The sequence below is a fragment of the Danio rerio genome, chromosome 4 (genome assembly GCF_052040795.2).
Source record: "Danio rerio strain M-AB ecotype USA chromosome 4, GRCz13ab, whole genome shotgun sequence".
NCBI lineage: Eukaryota > Metazoa > Chordata > Actinopteri > Cypriniformes > Danionidae > Danio > Danio rerio.
Window position 1 is genome coordinate 41,238,556 of NC_141024.2, and position 22,396 is coordinate 41,260,951.

Below are 22,396 nucleotides of genomic sequence, written 5' to 3' on the forward strand. Positions count from 1 at the left end.
CCGCGTGGCAGGCGAGGATTCTACCAGTGAACCACCAATGCTGATATGCTCATACTGCTGTCCTAGTTGGGTGTGATTGCTGCAAGGCTGTTACCCAGAGCTGGAAAAGTAGCAACACAAAACAGGAATTGCATTGGCCAGGAATCGGACCCGGGTCTCCCGCATGGGAGGCGAGAATTCTACCACTGAACCACCAATGCTGATATGCTCTTACTACTGTTCTAGTGGGGTGTGATTGCTATAAGGCTGTTACCCAGAGCTGGAAGAGTAGCAACACAAAACAGGAATTGCATTAGCCGGGAATTGGACCCAGGACTCCAGCGTGGCAGGCAAGAATTCCACCACTGAACCACCAATACTGACCCATGTTGTTTTTTGCCTTTGTGTTATGTGAGTGCTAAAAGGCCGTCAACCAGAGTTGTTACAGGAGCCACACAAAACAGCAATTGCATTAGCCAGGAATGGAACCCAGGTCTCCCTCATAGCAGGAAAAAAATTCTACCAGTGAACCACCAGTGCTGGTATGCTAATACTGCAGCTCAAGTGGGGTGTGATTGCTGCAAGGCAGTTACCCAGAGCTGGAAGAGTAGCAACACAAAACAGGAATTGCATTGGCCGGGAATTGGACCCAGGTCTCCAGCGTGGCAGGCAAGAATTCCACCACTGAACCACCAATGCTGACCCATGTTGTTTTTTGCCTTTGTGTTATGTGAGTGCTAAAAGGCCGTCTACCAGAGTTGTTACTGGAGCCACACAAAACAGCAATTGCATTAGCCAGGAATGGAACCCAGGTCTCCCTCATAGCAGGAAAAAAATTCTACCAGTGAACCACCAATGCTGATATGCTGTTACTACTGTCCTAGTGGGGTGTGATTGCTGCAAGGCTATTACCCAGAGCTGGATGAGTAGCAACACATAAGAGAAATTGCATTGGCTGGGAATCACACCCTGGTCTCCCGCGTGGCAGGCGAGAAGTCTACCACTGAACCACCAATGCTGATATGCTCAAATATCTGTCCTAGTGGGGTGTGATTGCTGCAAGGCTGTTACCCAGAGCTGGAAGATTAGCAACACAAAACAGGAACCGCGTTGGTGGGGAATTGGACCCGGGTCTCCTGCACGGCAGGCGAGAATTCTACCACTGATCCACCAATGCTGATATAATCATATTGCTGTCCTAGTGGGTTGTGATTGTTGCAAGGCTGTAACCCAGAGCTGGAAGAGTAGCAACACAAAACAGGATTTGCATTGGCCGGGAATCGGACCCGGGTCTCCCGCATGGCAGGCGAGAATTCTACCACTGAACCACCAATGCTGATATGTTCACACCGCTCTCCTAGTGGGGTGTGATTGCTGCAAGGCTGGTACCCAGACCTGGAAGAGTAGCAACAAAAAACAGGATTTGCATTGGCCAGGAATCCGACGCATGTCTCCCGCGTGGCAGGCGAGAATTCTACCATTGAACCACCAATGCTGATATGCTTACTTTGCTGCCCTAGTGGGGTGTGACTGCTGCAAGGCTGTTACCCAGAGGTGGAAGAGTAGCAACACAAAACAGGAATTGCATTGGCCAGAAAAGGGACACGGATCTCCCGCGTCACAAACGGGAATATTACCACTGAACCACCAATGCTGATATGCTCATGCTGCTGTCCTAGTGGGTTGTGATTGCTGCAAGGCTGTTACCCAGAGCTGGAAGAGTAGCAACACAAAAGAGAAATTGCATTGGCTGGGAATCCGACCCATGTCTCCCACGTGGCAGGCGAGAATACTACCACTGAACCACCAATGCTCATATGCTCAAATATGTGTCCTAGTGGGGTGTGATTGCTGCAAGGCTGTTACCCAGAGCTGGACGAGAAGCAACACAAAACAAGAACTGCGTTGGCCGGGAATCGGACCCAGGTCCCCTGCGTGGGACGCAAGAATTCTACCACTAAACCACCATTGCTGATATGCTCATACTGCTGTCCTAGTGGGGTGTGATTGCTGCAAGGCTGTTACCCAGAGCTGGATGAGTAGCAACACAAAACAGGATTTGCATTGGCCGGGAATCGGACCCCGGTCTCCCACGTGGCAGGCGACAATTCTACCAGTGAACCACCAATGCTGATATGCTCATACTGCTCTCCTAGTTGGGTGTGATTGCTGCAAGGCTGTTACCCAGAGCTGGAAGAGTAGCAACACAAAACAGGATTTGCATTGGCTGGGAGTCGCACCTGGATCTCCCGCATGGCAGGTGAGAGTTCTACCACTGAACCACCTATGCTGATATGCTCATAGAGTTGTCCTAGTGGGGTGTGATTGCTGCAAGGCTGTTACCCAGAGCTGGAAGAGTAGCAACACAAAACAGGAATTGCATTGGCCGGGAATCGGACCCGGGTCTACCGCGTGGCAGGCGAGAATTCTACCACTGAACCACCAATGCTGATAAGTTCTTGCGGCTGTCCTAGTGATGTGTGATTGCTGCAAGGCTGTTACCCAGAGCTGGAAGAGTAGCAACACAAAACAGGATTTGCATTGGCCGGGAATCGGACCCAGGTCTCCCGAGTGGCAGGTGAGAATACTACCACTGATCCACCAATGCTGATATGCTCATATTGCTGTTCTAGTGGGTTGTGAATGCTGCAAGGCTGTAACCCAGAGCTGGAAGAGTAGCAACACAAAACAGGATTTGCATTGGCCGGGAATCGGACCCGGGTCTCCTGCGTGGCAGGCGAGAATTCTACCACTGAACCACCAATGCTGATATGTTCACACTGCTCCCCTAGTGGGGTGTGATTGCTGCAAGGCTGGTACCCAGAGCTGGAAGAGTAGCACCACAAAAGAAAAGTTGCATTGGCTGGGAATCGGACCCATGTCTCCCACGTGGCAGGCGAGAATACTACCACTGAACCACCAATACTCATACGCTCAAACATGTGTCCTAGTAGGGTGTGATTGCTGCAAGGCTGTTACCCAGAGCTGGAAGAGAAGCAACACAAATCAGGAACTGCGTTGGCCGGGAATCGGACCCGGGTCCCATGCGTGGGACGAGAGAATTCTACCACTAAACCACCATTGCTGATATGCTCATACTGCTGTCCTAGTGGGGTGTGATTGCTGCAAGGCTGTTACCCAGAGCTGGATGAGTAGCAACACAAAACAGGATTTGCATTGGCCGGGAATTGGACCCAGATCTCTCGCGTGGCAGGTGAGAATTCTACCACTGAACCACCAATGCTGATATGTTCGATCTCCTGTCCTAGTGGGGTGTGATTGCTGCAAGGCTGTTACCCAGAGCTGGAAGATTAGCAACACAAAACAGGATTTGCATTAGCCAGGAATCGTACTCGTGTCTTCCGCGTGGCAGGCAACAATTCTACCAGTGAACCACCAATGCTGATATGCTCATACTGCTCTCCTAGTTGGGTGTGATTGCTGCAAGGCTGTTACCCAGAGCTGGAAGAGTAGCAACACAAAACAGGAATTTCATTGGTCGGAAAACGGACGCGGATCTCCCGCATCACAAATGGGAAATTTACCACTGAACCACCAATGCTGATATGCTCATTCTGCTGTCCTAGTGGGTTGTGATTGCTGCAAGGCTGTTACCCAGAGCTGGAAGAGTAGCAACACAAAACACAATTTGCATTGGCCGGGAATCGCACCTGGATCTCCCACGTGGCAGGCGAGAATTTTACCACTGAACCACCAATGCTGATATGCTCATACTGCTGTCCTAGTGGGTTGTGATTGCTGCAAGGCTGTTACCCAGAGCTGGAAGAGTAGCAACACAAAAGAAAAATTGCATTGGCTGGGAATCGGACCCATATCTCCCACGTGGCAGGCGAGAATACTACCACTGAACCACCAATGCTAATATGCTCAAACATCTGTCCTAGTGGGGTGTGATTGCTGCAAGGCTGTTACCCAGAGCTGGAAGATTAGCAACACAAAACAGGAACTGCGTTGGTGGGGAATTGGACCCGGGTCTCCTGCACGGCAGGCGAGAATTCTACCACTGATCCACCAATGCTGATATAATCATATTGCTGTCCTAGTGGGTTGTGATTGCTGCAAGGCTGTAACCCAGAGCTGGAAGAGTAGCAACACAAAACAGGATTTGCATTGGCCGGGAATCGGACCCGGGTCTACCGCGTGGCAGGCGAGAATTCTACAACTGTACCACCACTGCTGATATGTTCACACCGCTCTCCTAGTGGGGTGTGATTGCTGCAAGGCTGGTACCCAGACCTGGAAGAGTAGCAACAAAAAACAGGATTTGCATTGGCCAGGAATCCGACCCGTGTCTTCCGCGTGGCAGGCGAGAATTCTACCATTGAACCACCAATGCTGATATGCTTATTTTGCTGCCCTAGTGGGGTGTGACTGCTGCAAGGCTGTTACCCAGAGGTGGAAGAGTAGCAACACAAAACAGGAATTGCATTGGCCAGAAAAGGGACACGGATCTCCCGCGTCACAAATGGGAATTTTACCACTGAACCACCAATGCTGATATGCTCATGCTGCTGTCCTAGTGGGTTGTGATTGCTGCAAGGCTGTTACCCAGAGCTGGAAGAGTAGCAAAACAAAACAGGATTTGCATTGGCCGGGAATCGGACCCAGGTCTCCCGCGTGGCAGACGAGAAATCTACCACTGAACCACCAATGCTGATATGCTCATAGATCTGTCCTAGTGGGGTGTGATTGCTGCAAGGCTGTTACCCAGAGCTGGAAGAGTAGCAACACAAAACAGGAATTGCATTGGCCAGGAATCGGACCCGGGTCTCCCGCAAGGGAGGCAAGGCAAGTTTATTTATTTAGCACATTTCATACACAATGGCAATTCAAACTGCTTTACATAAACAAGAATAAAAGAAACAAGTAAAATAAAAATAAAAACAAATAATAAAAATGCGTAAAAACAAAACAAAACATAAAAACAGGTAAAATGTGATATAAAAGAATGAAGAAGAAGAGAAAAACATGATAGTGCTATCTGTCGGATGCAGCACAATGCTCATTCAGTAAAGGCACAGCTAAACAGATGTGTTTTCAGTCTTGATTTGAATGTGCCTAATGTTGGAGCACATCTGATCATTTCTGGAAGCTGATTCCAGCAGCGGGGGGCATAGTGGCTAAAAGCCGATTCACCCTGCTTTGACTGAACTCTTGGAACTTCTAGTTTATATGATCCTAATGATCTGAGTGATCTGTTAGGTTTGTATTCAGTAAACATATCTGTGATGGATTTAGGTCCTAGGCCATTTAGTGATTTATAGACCAGTAATAATACTTTAAAATCTATTCTCAATGTAACTGGCAGCCAGTGTAAAGACCTGAGGACAGGTGTGATGTGCTCTGATTTTCTGGTTCTGGTCAGAATTCTGGCTGCAGCGTTCTGGATGAGCTGCAACTGTCTGACTGTCTTTTTAGGAAGACCAGTGAGGAGTCCATTACAGTAATCCACCCTGCTGCTGATAAAAGCATGAACAAGTTTTTCTAAATCTTCACTAGAAACAAAGCATCTGATTCTTGCTATGTTTTTGAGATGATAGTATGCTGATTTACTGACTGCTTTGACATGACTGTTGAAACTCAGATCTGACTCCAGAGTCACACCAAGATTCTTGACCTTATTTTTTGTCGTTTGACCTTTAGTGCCAAGGTACGCATTTACCTTGAGAACCTCATCTTTGTTTCCAAACACAATAATTTCAGTTTTCTCTTTGTTTAACTGAAGAAAGTTTTGGCACATCCAATTGCTCATTTCATCAATGCATTGGCAGAGGGTGTCAATGGGGCTGTAGTCATTAGGCTGTAAGGCTAGGTAGATCTGAGTGTCATCAGCATAGCTGTGGTAGGAGATTTGGTTCTTTCTCATTATTTGGCTTAGAGGGAGCATGTAAAGGTTGAACAGGAGAGGTGCCAGAATCGAGCCTTGTGGGACTCCACACGTCATGGGTGTCCACCTCGACCTATGGTCACCTATACTGACATGGTAACCTCTACCTTCTAGGTAAGATCTAAACCATTTGAGGACCGTGCCAGATAGCCCAACCCAGTTTTCCAGCCTATCCAGAAGTATGCTGTGATCGACAGTGTCAAATGCAGCACTGAGATCCAACAATACCAGCACTGTTATTTTACCGTAATCTGTATTTAGGCGTATATCATTGATTATCTTTATAAGAGCGCTCTCTGTACTGTGATGTGCTCTGAACCCCGATTGAAAATTATCTAAACACCCCCTGAAGTTTAAGAACTTGTTAACCTGGTTAAAAACAACTTTTTCAATAATTTTGCCAATGAAAGGGAGATTTGAGATTGGCCTGTAATTGCTCAATAGGGTGTTATCCAGGTTGCTCTTCTTCAAGAGAGGTTTAACAACTGCAGTTTTAAGTGAGGTTGGAAAAATCCCTGATAGAAGTTAAGCATTTAACACTTTTAGAAGATCCATTTCTAAACAGGTAAACACCGTTTTGAAGAATGATGTGGGGAGCGTGTCAAGACTGCAGGTTGATGTTTTCATAACTTGCACAATCTCTTCTAAGATTTTGCCGTTAATTGCCATGAAATCAGACATAATGTCTGATTTCTTAAGTTGTGGTTGAGCTTGTTTGATATCGACACAACTTGACTGATTGGATGAGCTGATTGCCTTTCTGATATTATTAATCTTATCAGTGAAGAAATGAGCAAACTCATTACATTTGCTTTCAGAAAGGAGCTCACTTGGAATCTGACTGGGGGGGTTTGTGAGTCTCTCTATCGTTGCAAAGAGTGTGCGAGCATTATTTAAGTTGCTGTTTATAAGGCTTGAAAAGAAAGTCTGTCTAGCAGTGTTTAGTTCCATATTAAAGGCATGAAGACTGTCTTTATAGATGTTATAATGGACTACTAGTTTCGTCTTTCTCCACATACGCTCAGCTTTTCTGCACTGCCTTTTCATCATTTGTACTCTTGGTGACCTTGTCCAAGATCCCTTTTGCCTGCCAGTCATCTTCTTGACTTTTACAGGAGCGATGTCATTTATGACATTCTCAATTTTAGAATTGAACAAATCAAGGAGAGAATCAACAGAGTCTGCAGATATACTTGGTGCTAGTGATATGGCCTTCATAAACTGCTCACTAGTGTTCTCATTTATGCATCTCTTTCTGACAGAGACAGATCTGTCTTTAATAGCTGGAGTGATCAATATATCAAAAAAGATACAGAAATGATCAGATAGTGCCACATCCTTCACAACAGTTGATGAAATGTGTAAACCCTTAGTTATAAGTAGATCAAGAGTGTGTCCACGATTGTGTGTGGGTCCTTGAACATGCTGATTCAGATCAAAAGTGTTAAAAACAGTCATCAGTTCTCTTACAGCATTGATATCTGGATTATCAATGTAAATATTAAAATCCCCAGCAATACTAAAATAATCAAATTCAGAGGTTACAATTGATAACAGCTCTGTAAAATCCTCAATAAAAGCTGGAGAATATTTTGGAGGTCTGTAGATAATGATCAGTAAGATGCGTGGAGACCCTTTTAGTGCTATACTCTGATATTCAAAAGACAGATAGTCACCAAATGACACTTGTTTACATTCATACACATCTTTAAACAGGGCAGCGATGCCTCCACCTCTCCTATTAGCTCTGCAAACACTCAAAAAGTCAAAGTTTAAAGGAGCTGCTTCATTCAGAACTGCTGCGCTACAACTGTCATCTAGCCAAGTTTCAGTTAAAAGCATAAAATCAAGGCAATTTGTGTTGATAAAATCATTGACTAAAAGAGACTTATTGTTGAGTGATCTGATGTTTAAAAGCGCTAACTTAACAGTTTTAGCTGTTTTTTCTATAGTAGTCTCAGATCTACATTTAATAGACACCAGATTTGAATGATTTGCTAAACGGCCTGATGAAGTCTTTGGTTTTCTGTCACTTAACACAACACATATCTGCTTAGAGAAAGCTACAGACACACTGGGTTCCTGCTTGTTCTGAAAACATTTGATAAAGACACTGTTATCTAAGCAGGTCCCCGACACACATCACAGAGAGCTCTTGTGTTCACCAGCTGAAGATGGGGCGTTGTTGTTTGGGCCCTGGCGGTGTGATCGGAGGGCTCTTCCAGGTGGGCTCATAGGTGGTTGTGGAGCAGGCCGCTTTTTGGTTGGTAACTGGGGGCTTGCGGCAATGGAGTGTGAAAGTTTAGTTCCAGCATACACCAGTTCCTCCATCTTTTTTGAAAAACCCAAGAGTGGTGAACATTGTGACAATGAGAACGTGTCCGGTGACAGAGGCTGTGCATCTGGAGATTCTGTCTGCAGAATTATGTTTTCCTGAGGATCATTTTTGAGTGACGAGACTTGATGCTGTTCTGATGCGTCACAGTCTGCCTGTGTTGAGCAGAGGGCAACTGATAGTGTCTCTATCAACATTGGGTGTTTTGGCTGCGTGGCATTATCACTGTCCTTGGGTGATTCATCAGCCACAAGTCCACTCAGGAGCTGATTTGAAGTCCTGTGGTCATCCGGACATTTGCTAGGTGTGTGTTTGCAATTCAGTTCAGTGGCATACACAGCTGATGGATGATTGAGGGAAAAAAATATTGTCCTTTAGCACCTTTGCACCAAGTTTGTTTGGATGAAGGCCGTCTGATGTAAACAGTTGTCTTTGGTTCCAGAAGAGATTGAAGTTGTCAATGAAATTCAGTCCTTTCTTGTTACATGTTTTCTGTAGCCATACATTTAGACCAAGAAGCCGTGAAAACATATTTGTCCCTCTTGCAGGGAGTGGTCCACTTATGAACGGCTGAACCTTCAGTCTTTCAGCTGTTTCCAAGAGCTCACAGAAATCTTACTTGAGCAGTTCTGACTGTTCCTTCCGAATATCATTCTTCCCCACATGGATGATAATCCGTTTTGCAGTACTGTGCTTTTTCAGAATTTCCTCAAGTTCTTTGTTTACATCAGAAACTGTTGCATGAGGAAAGCAGTATGTCATTGTAGATCTGCTCCTGAAATTCTTGATTATTGAATCTCCCACGACTAGTGTTCTTATCTCTGTTGCGATCGGAGCAGAATGCCGCTGTCTAGTCGGCCTTGAGCCTCTGTTCCATGCAGAATTAGTTGCTGAATCATGCGATCTCTGTCTGACTGCATTTGGGGATTCTTCACCCATATTACTCAAAACTTCATATCTGTTCTGAAGCTGTATTTGAGTCCGAGCTGTATTTGGGGTAGAAGACGCTAATGCGGCAGCGTATGATCTGACCCCGCGAGTACCCTTTGGTCTCGCACCTTGTTTATGCCAATGCTCATTTTCAACAGTTTTATTCTGTTTTTCTGTGCTCAAAACAGTAGCAGTAACAGATTTATGGGACTCACCGGCTGTGTGCTGAGAGAATCCACAATGAAGGTGAAGTTCTGGTCGGATCGCAAGCAACTTTGTTTCAAGAACTGCAATCTTTTGTAGAAGTTTGTGGCAGTTTGTACAGCAGTGAGAATCTGAATTAATCCGATCCAGAGGCATTTTCACAGCCGTGTCTTCCCGTCTCCGGAATGTAAGCAGCTGGTAGCGGGAGGATTGTTTAGACGAAATTTCCCTCTTGTTAGTAAAGCTATATTCCAGAAAGTTTGTAGAATCGATGCTGATCTTCAAGCCGTGTTGTTTGAGCACTGTGCTGATAGGCTCAAGTTAAAATTAGGGTATAAGATATAAAAGCAAGAGTGCGAAGAGCGGAGCAGTGGGCAAAGACGTCCGAACAGTAGCAAAGCAGGAAGTAGACTCATACATCCTCTGGCAACAGTATGCATTTAAACATGCATCGCCTTTCTGTATTCAGCAACCATTTTCTGCTGTGTTGCCACATAAAGTCATTTTAACAAAACATTATTTATTTACAAAAGTTCAACATACCTGTAACAGAAATATACATCCTCTGGCAACAGTATGCATTTAAACATGCATCTAAAAAAACCAAACAAATAGTAAGAAATCACCCCTGCACATATTAATGTCATCATTCCAGCTACACATAGCATGAGCAAATTAAACCACACAAAGTTTGTCACACACGGCAATCACTCGACAGATCTGATCTAAAACATCACTTAATGTTCATATTGGGCTTTTATGTGTTATTAATATGTGTTAAAATACAAAATTTGTCACATTTAGCTGGATTACATTTTACCTACCGCCTTTTTGTATTCAGCAACCATTTTCTGCTGTAGGCGGGGCTTTGCAGGTGAAAGGCGAAAGAAACAATCAAACACTGTTGCCACAAGAGGTCTCTCAACAACCACAAAATAAACAAAATAACCCATTTTGGTGAAAGACAATCATTTTTTAACCCTGTTACAGTGAGCACTGTATGTCCAATAATGTTTAATCTGAACTGTGTACTACTCTTGATGGAAACAGATCTGTCTGCAATTGTTATAAAATGTGATTTTTTTTTTATTAAAAACTGAAAATGAATGTTTGAGTGAAGGATAATCAGTGAATGACTAAAACTGAGTGTGTGAAAGAGAAAGTAATGAAGTGTGTGGGAAACCAAACAGAGTTAAATTAAAAGAAAATGACTAAATGAATTGATTAGCCCTATATTAGAATGTTTGATTTCATTCATACATTTTCTTTTCGGCCTAGTCCCTTTATTAATTTGGGGTCACCACAGCGGAACAAACCGCCAACTTTTCCAGCACATGTTTTACGCAGCGGATGCCCTTCCAGCCACAACCCATCCCTGGTAAACATCTATACACACCCACTCACACTCATACACTACAGACAATTTAGCTTACCCAATTCACCTGTACCGCATGTCTTTGGACTGTGGGGGAAACCGGAGCAAGCAGAGGAAAGCCACACTAACTCAGGGAGAACATGCAAACTCCACACAGAAATGCCAACTGACCCAGCCATGGCTCAAACCAGCGACCTTCTTGCTGTGAGGCGACAGCAATACCTACTGCGTCACTGAGTCACCCCTCTTTGATTTTTATACATCTTCACATTCAAATAGGATGCAGAACCATGCCATCACATCCCTTACCACCCCATCACAATAAAAAATGTGACATCCAAAAATAGCCGCAAATCACCTGTGGTCATGTTCCTCACCTAGCTTACAATAATTCAATCTAAATTTACTCTTCTTTAAAATGTAATATAAATAAATAAATAAGTTTACCCTATCTATTTTGCATGACGGGGTGGTTAGGTTGAGCTTGACAGACCCTGTCTAACAAGAAAAAAAAAAGAAAAAAAAAGAAATGTAAATGAATTTTCGTAATTCCCTGCTTTGATATCAATTCTGTTTTGTGATGTCATTTTAAGCAAAAGTACATAATTTACAGATGAAAAAAGTTAGTGTGATGGGGTGATAAGTCAAACTGGGACGCACATTATTTTTAAATTACTTATTTATTTTTTTCATGCTTTCTCTACTTAATCCGCTCCACACTTCTATCCAGTATGAATGAGTTTATTCAAAAAAGATTTAGCTTTGATGTTGACATGTGTAGCTTCTGCTCAAATCTTCCAGAAACACTCGATCACTTATTTATTATTGTAAATTCACTTTTAATTCCGATTTATACTTGGCTTTCATTAAAGATGATTTCAGTCCCCCCTATTGTTCTAGAAGATATTATTTTAGAAAGCTGATTTACATTTTTCTTTTTCTTTTATTTATTTTAACAGTAAATATGCCTTGCGGTGTTGATTGTTCCCTGTTTTGTGATGTAAACATTTTGCAAAAAAAAAAAAAAACTTAGACTTAGTGGATTAAACAAGTTTTTCAAAATTGTGTTAAAATGTTTGGATGAAAAGTTTTGATCAACTTCAAATACTGAATGTCTGTGTATGTGAGAGAGATAGCAGATATGTTGTGTGAGATGGAAAACGAGAGAGAAATTTGTCATGTCCTGACTGCAACAGTGAGTAGCAAAAAAAGCTGAACAAAAAGACTTCTATTTTGGCGTGGTGTGTGACGTCATAAGGCTGCGCCGCTTCCGCGCTGCGATTCAACTGGAGGAAGGTTTGTTTTACAACTTTTACACAGATATAAACCGATTGATTAAAGTTTCAGGTTTTTCTTCCGATATCATGTATCTGCTGTTCACTATTATTTTAATCCTTTGTTTAACGAAGTACTCTTTTAATAATCGAGGGCTATTGTTTGAACAACATAAATGTGTGTATTAAGTGTTTAAATGAAGGTTTAATTTATTAAATAGCAAAATTCTATGCTAAGTATACATCACTATATATAAGAAATTGAGTACTAGTTTTTTTATCAGGTTATTTGTTGCAATTGTTTCATAGAGGTAAAGTTGGTTTTATATTCACAAATTTAGACTTTCCCCTTAATAATAAAATTTCTTTAAAGTATTATTTTCAAACTCTAAATAGTGAAATCATATTAGCACTCAATGACTATCAAAGTACAACATTGTTCACAATCCAATAAACAGTGTTAATGTTGTTTTCAAGCCACACTTGCATGCTAATTCAGATTGAATATTCAAAGTAACATGGTAAACAATATATGGCTCGTTTCCACTGACTGGTACAGTACGGTTCGGATCGGTATGGGTCACCTTTATCAGGCTTGCGTTTCCACTATAAAGGGTACCCTTTTGGTGGGTGTGGTGTATGACAAAGTTTCAGTCGACGTTATTTTCGCGTTTGAGAAAATGTCTACAGTAAAGCTGCACAGGTCGCTCGCATATCATATGAAAAGCACTTCTCACAAAACAGATGCTTTACACACATAAATATTTTTGTATAAATGTTTGTTACTAACTTTTCTATAAACAGGAGTTGTTTATAACTGCAGATCAATGACGGTGCGAAATAGCCCCCTGTAACGTCTATAATTATATTAAATAAATAAATAAATGAACATATATGAACACATACAGACCCTTACAGACTACGATATGTTACCAACTACAGAAGAACTACACAAAGCAGACATTTCGTCATTAATTAGGTTCAAAACAACACAAAGTATAGCCTACAGTCAGTGAAAACCTCTCATCTGTGTCTGTAATCTTCAGCAGCACATAAAGCCTCTGTTAGAGAGTCACTCCATCATCCCCAGTTCATATTAGTCCAAAAGGTGGTGATAAAGATTAAAACAAGGCAGTTTGTTCACATTTGCTGAAGAAATAATGTGCTCCTTTGCTTCACCTTTTTTTCCGCGGACCGCGCTCCACTCTCGCGTTTGTCCTTTTCTTTCTGAATGTGTCACTCTCGTTTGTCAGCTTCTCACAGGATCGGGTTTCCAAAAGCTTGTCAATGATCAAGTGCATGTTATTATTATCAGCTCAAGAAGTTTGTTATTTCAGATAGAGACGCGCGGCGAGCACAAGGAAGAAAGCGAAACCACTCGGGCCTCAGACTGGCTCGTAAAAAACTACGCGGCACAGGGTAAATCCGCTCTTCTCCATGGCTTTGTGGCTGTTTATCATGATGACGACAGGGTTTGTTTGCAGGATTGAACATGGCTGCATATGTATTTATAATTCCGCTGTAATCTCTCGCTGTGTATTTCAAACATGGCGTGTCCTTTGTTTACATTCTGGCTTGTTGCGTCTACGAATGACGTATCTCTGTAAACCAATAGCGTTCAGCTGCGCATGTAGCTCCACCTTTTGGGACCCTTTCTGCAGTTTGGGACCCTTTCGAAAGGGTCCCGAAAAAGTGGTACGGTACGGTTTGGCTCGGTACGCATTTTGACAGTGGAAACGGCCATAAAAGCGTACCAAACCGTACCACTCAGTGGAAACGGACCAATAGAGACTTCTAAATGAACGAATGTGTGAATATAAAACCAACTTTACCTCTATCATACAAAGAAACTGTTAAAGCAAGTGTTGAAGAAAAGCTATTTTTTTCTTTCTGTTCATTGTTTTATTTATTTTAAACAGAATAAAGTGTCCAAACACAGAAAAACTGCTGAAGTGACTGATCTCCACACTGTTATAAAGATGGCGTTTATTAAAGAGGAGAGTGAAGATGTGAAGATTGAAGAAACATTCACAGTCAAACAGGAAGATCTGCAGGAACAAACAGGTTGGTTTTCTTTCTCAAAGACCAACTCAGAATTTTAGGCCTTAAAGTCTTAAATTTACTGAAATATTTTGTTGTAGGTCTTAAATATTTTTTATCAAGTCTTCATTTTCCTTAGTTCATGTTCTGCTAATAGAGGTAAAGTACAATATAGAGACTTCTAAATGAACAAATGTGTGAATATAAAACCAACTTTACCTCTATGTTCTGCTACACAATCTGGCCAAAAGCCACACAATCACCAACAATCCATCTCAACTTTTTAATTAAAAAAATCACATTTTAACTCCATTTATCATAATGGTAAGGACTACTGAGGATATCGACCTGGACATATTGTTGTGTATAGATTTAGTTTATTATAGTTTTTAAAACGTTTGTTCATTTGTTTTTTATTTTATAGAAATTTTATTTTGGGTAAAAAAGTGTCTGGATCCAAGTAGAGCTCTTTTGTTTTTACACAATAATTAAGATCTTTTGATCAGAAATATCTAAAATATTTTAGTATCATTATTATTATTATTATTGATTTATTAAATTTATTAAATATTATATACAAGGGGGGCGCACGTGAGCTCGACGAGGATGGCTGCGTAGTTTGAGAGCTCTCCACAACTTCGCATAAAAAAAACTATTCCTACCTTTTACAAACTGACTATTAACCTGGGTCTGGCTATGCCTAAACCACTGCCTTTGAAGGAATGTGATATTTTTACTAAAGCACGCAAGACGACGAGTACACGAAGCGCGAAAGTATCACCTTCGACAGAGAGTGTGGAGGCCGGCAGCATGGCGGACTTAGCTGAGGTGCTAACTGAGTTAAAAGCGCTTCGCTCCGAATTCGGATCAAAACTAGATGGCATAAACAACCGCCTTGAACTAATGGCAAGCTCTGTCTCAGTTTTGGAAAACAGCCTGACTGACATCAAACGTGAGATTTCTGCGAACGAGAAACGCATAGAGGAAACGGAGTCGCGCATTTCTGCAATTGAGGACAGACTGGACAGAACGGAGTCTGAGTTGACCATGGCGACCAAACGGATTGCACATCTGGAAATGAAAACGGACGACTTGGAAAACCGCGGAAGGAGGAAGAACATCCGTGAGTTCGGTCTTAAGGAAGGAGCAGAGGGTACACGCTCTTTACTGGACTTTATACAAGACACACTCCCTCAATGAATAGGTCTTGAACCCGAGAAATCCTTCACACTGGAAAGGGCCCATCGTACGCTGGCACCTGCAACTCCCAACCAAAACAGACCGGTGCTCGTCCGCTTTCTCAAATTTCAAGACAAGGAATTTGTACTGCGCAACGCGAGAAATCGAGATATCATCCACGATGGATCCAAAATCTCATTTGCCCAAGATCTCTCCGCAGAAACGATTCGACAGAGGCGTGAGTTTAACGATGTCAAAAGAAAGTTTTTGAGCATGGGTAACTTCCGCGGGTTTCACCATCCCTGTAAGCTGAGGGTGCTCCACAACGGTAAGATCCAGCTGTTCTCCACACCGCACGAAGCCGAGGAGTTCCATCGCAGCATTAGCACTACTTGACCGCAAACTTTATGACCAGGTTGGACCATTTGTTTGGGAATAGATATATTTTACCTGTTACATAACTAAAGACTAAATTTTGAACTTATCCGTTCACCACCAGTATACTTAATATGAGGACATAATTCCCGTTTTCCTGGATTTTATTACTACTATTAACATTATTATTTTGTTTGCTTTTGGCTACGATCCCTATACAAAATCTTGCTCTTTCTTAGTTAAATAGTTTTTGGTTGACTTAAATGACGGGAGCTTTGTTATATTCAATTTCATTCATAAAGTAAAGCTGTAGGCTATGTCTAGCCTAACGTTACATGTTAATATACTCTTTTACGCGTTGTTGTGGACACCTATTGTTGGCCGTTTTAGTTAGGTGCTACAGGAAAGTTGTGGTTATATAAAGATGCCTTGTCATTTGGGGACTAGGCTTTTGTTCTGGGGGTGGGGGGATGTCTCGTTTCGTTTTTTATATATTTTTTTATTTTTTCCTTCTTTTATTTATTATTATTATGTTCACACTGCTCCAGTACTTCGAGTCACACAACAAAATATGGAAACATACGATTTCCAATGGCTAACAATATACTTAATATAATGTCATTTAATGTCAGAGGCTTAGGGCATCCTATTAAACGTAAAATAATTCTTACATTCTTAAAAAAGGTAAAGGCTGATGTTGCACTACTACAGGAAACACATCTGTCCAGTGAGGAGCATAAAAAACTTAAAAGAGATTGGGTAGGACAGGTATATTTTTCAAGTTTTGCGAGTAATAAAAGGGGGGTAGCAACACTGATTCATAAAAATCTTCCATTTATATTTTTTACATTTAAAAAACAATTTAATGACCCAGAGGGTCGGTATGTACTTATACATGGAACACTCTACGGCAGGGAACTTACATTGCTCAACATCTATGCCCCAAACGCAGACTGTCCTAAATTCATGATAAAAATGATTACCCTATTTAGCCAATACAATACAGAGTTTGGAACAATAGCTGGAGATTTCAATTGCTGTATGGAAAGTAGTTTAGATAAATCTTCACCCTTTGCCTCTAACCCCAATGCGTCAAAGGCTTTAAAAATGGCTTCTAATGATGCAGGCCTTGTTGATGTGTGGAGAGAGTTTAATCCTTTAGTTAAAGATTATACCTTTTATTCAGCGAGACACAAGACATATTCTCGATTGGACTTTTTTCTCGTACCACAGGGTTTACTACCATCTGTTAATTCCTGTAGTATAGGTTCAATCCTTATATCTGACCATGCACCAGTCTACCTTCGGCTGTTGCTACACGAACAGATTCACTCAACAAGGTACTGGAAATTTAATTCTTCATTCCTTACGAACACAGAAGCCTGTAATAATATTAGGAAATGGCTGGAACAATACAGACAAGAAAATGAGGCCTCCCCTGTCACTCCTGCAGTGATTCGGGACGCAGCTAAAGCAGTGCTTAGGGGACAACTGATTTCATATGCATCTGCAAGGAAAAAAAAAGATAAACAAACAAACTGAACAACTGAAAACAGAGCTTTCCTGCTTAGAACAACTTCACAAACAGTCACCTACAGAGGCAAACAAGAAGAAGCTCAACACTGTTAGAAATAGTCTTAACTTACTTCAAATTGATCATGCCAAAAAACTTTTATTTTTTACTAAACAACACTATCATGAATATGGTAATAAACCAAGCAAGCTTTTAGCCTATCAACTCAAAAAGGAGCAGGCTGAACGTACTATAAAATGTATACGTAATGCAGCAGGCCAACTGAAATATGATTTGCAATCAATAAAATCCTCTTTTTTTGACTACTATACAAAGCTCTATACATCAGATAACCCCTCCGAAGTTGATATTAAGCTGTTTTTGCAGCAGATATCCTTGCCCTCAATATCTGAGGAGGAAAAGGAACTACTAGATTCTCCATTTACTTCAAAGGAGGTGTTTCAAGCTATTTTATCACTCCCCACTGGAAAAGCACCGGGCTTGGATGGATATCCTGTAGAATTCTACAAGGCCTTTTGGCCTCAGATTGAACCCTTGTTTATGCCAATGATTACAGATTTTGTTCAAAATGGAACTCTTCCCGAAACATTGAAGATAGCTGCAATATCCTTGATACACAAGAAAGATAAAGATGCCTCAGAATGTAGCTCTTTCCGCCCTATTTCATTGCTCCCAGTTGACTTTAAAATAATATCCAAATTAATCGCTCGTAGATTAGAAAACTTACTGCCCAAACTTATCAATCCTGACCAATCTGGCTTTGTAAAAACTCGAAATGAATTTGACAATGTTAGACGATTACTAAATATAATTGACCACTCGGCCCTGTACAAACAACCAGCATTAATAATATCTCTGGACGCTGAAAAAGCGTTTGACAGGGTCGAGTGGCCATACCTATTCTCAGTTCTAAAGAAATTCAATATTGGCGATAGATGTCTTGGGTGGATAAAGTCTATGTATAGCAACCCGCAAGCCCAAATATGTGTAAATGGGACTCTGTCCGAAAAACTTGGTCTGCATAGAGGATGTCGGCAGGGATGCCCCCTGTCCCCGTTTTTATTTAATTTAGCCATCGAACCATTTGCAGAGGCCGTACGGCTCAGCAGTAAAATATCAGGGATTTGTATTGATAAAATAGAAAACAGAATTTCACTATATGCCGACGATATAATCCTGTACTTAAATAATCCAGAAAATTCAGTACCAGCAGCACTAGATCTGATAAATACATTTGGGAGAATATCAGGCTATAAAATTAATCTATCAAAGTCTAATGCATTTTTAATGAACATGCCAATTTCTAATAAGCTAAAGACCATCTCACCTTTCACCTGGTCTCAGACTGGATTTAAATATTTAGGGGTGAATGTTTCTCCTAATCTCAAAGATTTATTTCACATAAACTACCCCCCACTTATTAAAAAGATTAAGGAAGATTTGGAACATTGGAATTTGCTCCCCATTTCACTGCTTGGAAGAATTAACGTAATAAAAATGAATATATTACCAAGAATTAATTTTTTATTTCAATCCTTGCCCTGTTACTTAAATAAAGATTTTTTCAAAAATGTTAACAAACTGATAAGCTCTTTTATCTGGAAGAACTCTACACCCAGAATATCTTTTAAAACACTAACTAACACAAAAGAGAAAGGAGGGTTAGGCCTTCCTGACTTACAGTTATACTATTGGTCTGCGCAGATAAAGGGGATGATTGGTTGGATACAACCATCAAGAACTGCTCACTGGACAGATATTGAAGAAGCTCTTTGCTCACCTATACCTCTGACATCTCTTCCTTTCATTAACAATATGGGAAAATTACCCCCAGTGACAAGAACCTATGTTATCCACAACATTCTTCGGGCCTGGCAAGATGCAAAAAGGTTTTGTGGTTTCTCTGCTAAAATATCTATGCTAGCCCCTCTGTCCCCTAACCCAGATTTGCCACCCTCGCTTGGGAAATCTTTGTTTATAAAGTGGAAAGAACATGGTATATGTCAGTTCCGAGATCTGTTTATCAATGATACCCTTAAATCCTTCATAGACTTAAGGCAAGAGTTCAAGATACCAAGACAGGATTTTTATAAATATCTGCAAATTCGCCATTTGATAATTAGTCACGAAAAGAGAGGTCAACTATCCCTAAAGCTGTCCAATATAGAGGAGATTTTGGTGAACTCTGAATCTTTAAAAGGAAAAATCTCGGAGATATATTCTGCACTATTAGAATATTACAACTCTTCACTGGGATCACTTAAAAACGTGTGGCATTTGGGATATAATTTTAATGACGATCAGTGGGAGGCTATATGCCAGAATACTTTCATTCCCCTTTCCAATAACAGAATAATTGAACAAAATTATAAATTTATACATAGGATGTATCTGACCCCACTTCGTTTCAGCAAAATGTACCCTAATGTATCATCCAGGTGTCACAGATGTAAAACCTATTTAGGATCAATCATGCATGTTTTTTGGGAATGCAAAAAGCTAAAATTTTTCTGGAAAGCAGTACAGGACTTTACAGCCAAAGCTTTGCAAGTTCCATTGGACAACACACCAACACTATACCTCTTTGGTACAGAACTGAACAAGACACTTGATCCTATTTCTATAAAGAGACTCGGCATCATCTCCTATCTAGCAAAAAAATGCATTTTGCTCAACTGGAACCAACAAAAACCTCCAACATTTGAACTCTTTATAAAACTCTTGAATGAAACAATGCCCTTGGAACAATATACATACTACTTAAAAAACAAAGGGGATGCCTTTCAAAAAATATGGATGCCTCTAATGATTCTCTGACTCTATGAACACATCTGATGTATTTTCACAATATGTGTGACCTTAATCACTGCATAACTTTGTGTATTATGTTTTATTTTTATTTTTTTTTTGGTATTTTGTTGGTATGTTTATTTATTTCTTTATTATTATTATTTTGAAATAATTTATTTATAGATTTTTTTTTCTCTTTGCCTTTTGCTGCTATATTTGTCTACTGATATATTTGTCTTTGCCCTTTTTTGTTTACGTTTGTATGTTCATTAAAACCAATAAAAAAAAAAAGAAAAAAAAAAGAGTGTACTTATATAATATAATCCATAATAGACACAGTGGAGAAAACTCGCACCAAAGGCACACTCGTGTCTGGATCCAATATTATTGCTTAAACAGATAAGAGGAGAGGAAATTCAGCACAACAGGTCAAATGTACAAAGTGAGAGAGAGGCAGACATGAAGTTTTACAGCATTTCTCCGTATAGTGAAATAGTGGCTCGTGTGCTGTGCAGCCTTCACTCGCTCTCGCCTCCGTGCTAGTATTACGACATAGCGCATAGGAGATGAATGACGTCAGTACGTAATGACCGGTTATGATCTATTACTGAACCAATATCGATCATTTTGGCACCCCTAGTAATGAGTAACGATGCAGCACATTAAAAGTTTATCGGAGTAAAAGTATTAAACTCATCGAAAATATGTACTGAAGTAAAAGTGTAAGTAGGAGAAAAAAACAATACTCCGGTAAAGTACAGATACTGCCTTTTAGTACTTAAGTACAGTACATGAGCCTTTTTAATGAAAAAATCTTTAATATTCACCAGCATCTTGGTTCACAATCCTGTCCAAGCATCACATCTGAACTTCCACAATTTGAAATTTTATTCTCCTCTTTTCAACTCCCTACAACTTCAGAAATTTGTAATCTTATTTCCAAATCTAAAGGTCCGTGCACACCGTTTTTTTCTCGCGTTGTGCGTCGACGTTTATCGCCTTGTGACTAAATAAAGGGCGTCAATGTGATTGTGCACACCAAAAGCGTCATTTTTAAAAAAACGCCTCATGCTCGTTTTTTTGTTTTGACGCCTCTCCACCAATCAGATCTGCACTTTAGTTCATGTGCACGGAGCTGATGAAGTTACCGTAAACAGCACTTGGAGGCGCTCAAGCACAAAACTGTCAATGCGAGCGCACATTAAAGAAGATGCCCAGAGGCGATATGAACGTTGAGCTGCTTATTGCTCTGTGAACACTAATCATTTCTTCATCACTAGAGCAGGAGCTGCTGCTTGAACCATCCAGGCTTGTTCGAGTCACCAGTAAATTTAGCAACAAGCGTGTGAATGTCCGCTCCTCCTTTTCTTCTGTGTTATAAACGCGTGTCAGAATCTTATAGTTGTGTAGCGTCATCTAACGTCAAAAGAGTGATTTAGCATACTCGTCTGCTGGACGCCAGTAAAAAGCGCTTGGGATTGAACACTGAAAAATGTCTCGTAAAACGCTGACGATAAACGCAAACTAAAAACGTCCCGGTGTGTAGGAGCCTTTAGTCATCTTCCTCTCATTTAGATCCTCTCCCCACTGTTCTGGTTAAAGCCTGTCTTCCTTCCCTCATCCCTCTCATTTCAGCCATTATTCACTCTTCTCTTTCTACTGGAACTGTTCCTGCTTTCTTTAAAACTGCCGCAATTACTCCAATACTCAAAAAACCGGGTTCAGACCCATCTAATTTTAATAATTTACGACCTATTTCTAATCTACCATTTATTTCTAAAATCCTTATCTCAGAACAACCTGTATGAACAGTTCCAGTCTGGTTTCCGCCCACTCCACAGCACAGAAACTGCCCTGATTAAAATCACCAATGACCTTCTTATGGCAGCTGATTCTGGACTAATATCTATTCTCATTCTCCTCGACCTGAGTGCGGCCTTTGACACTATTTGTCACAGCACCCTCATCACTAGACTATCCACTCTTGGCATCACCAATACCCCACTTGACGGGTTTAAATCTTATCTCTGTGGCCACAGCTCATTCACTTCTCAGCATTTTACAGTATCTTCGGGTGTTCCCCAGGGCTCAGTCCTGGGGCCCCTACTTTTTATCATCTATCTCCTTCCATTTGGTAATATTCTCCGTAAATATAACATACATTTTCACTGCTATGAGGATGACACCCAGCTCTATCTCTCTGGCAAACCCTCTTCTTGTTTTCCACCTACATCCCTTACAGTCTGCTTAGCAAAAATCAAGTCCTGGCTCTCTCTTAACTTCCTCAAACTAAATAGTTCAAAAACTGAGGTTTTGCTTCTTGGTACCAAACCAACACTCTCCAAAAAGGACAACTTTTCTCTTTCAATTGACGATTGTTCCATCTATCCCTCTAAACAAGTTAAGAGTCTGGGTGTCATCCTTGACAGCACCCTATCTTTTGATTCTCACATCAATAACATCACCCGGTCTG

At 41.0% G+C, this 22,396-nt stretch overlaps 1 protein-coding gene and 2 non-coding genes across 7 annotated transcripts in view; 1 reads left to right on the top strand and 2 right to left on the bottom strand.

Moving 5' to 3' along the window:
* Positions 1 to 129: 129 nt before the first annotated feature.
* trnag-ccc (transfer RNA glycine (anticodon CCC)) lies at positions 130 to 200 on the bottom strand. The gene has a single exon. It is a non-coding gene; the product is annotated as a tRNA-Gly (tRNA).
* Positions 201 to 1,244: 1,044 nt separating this feature from the next.
* On the bottom strand, positions 1,245 to 1,315 carry trnag-gcc (transfer RNA glycine (anticodon GCC)). The gene has a single exon. It is a non-coding gene; the product is annotated as a tRNA-Gly (tRNA).
* Positions 1,316 to 11,971: 10,656 nt separating this feature from the next.
* Positions 11,972 to 22,396, top strand: part of LOC148680744 (uncharacterized) — a 29,880-nt gene continuing 19,455 nt past the window's right edge. For 3 of the 5 annotated variants that reach the window (XM_088650576.1, XM_088650573.1, XM_088650577.1), the window contains exons 1-2: positions 11,972 to 12,027; positions 13,925 to 14,069. In XM_088650576.1, the coding sequence (XP_088506702.1) occupies positions 13,985 to 14,069 (85 nt within the window). In that variant the 5' untranslated portion in view covers positions 11,972 to 12,027; positions 13,925 to 13,984. Of the gene's footprint in view, positions 12,028 to 13,342; positions 13,425 to 13,924; positions 14,070 to 22,396 lie in introns of all 5 variants that reach the window. The other 2 variants (XM_088650575.1, XM_088650574.1) reach the window with 1 other exon arrangement.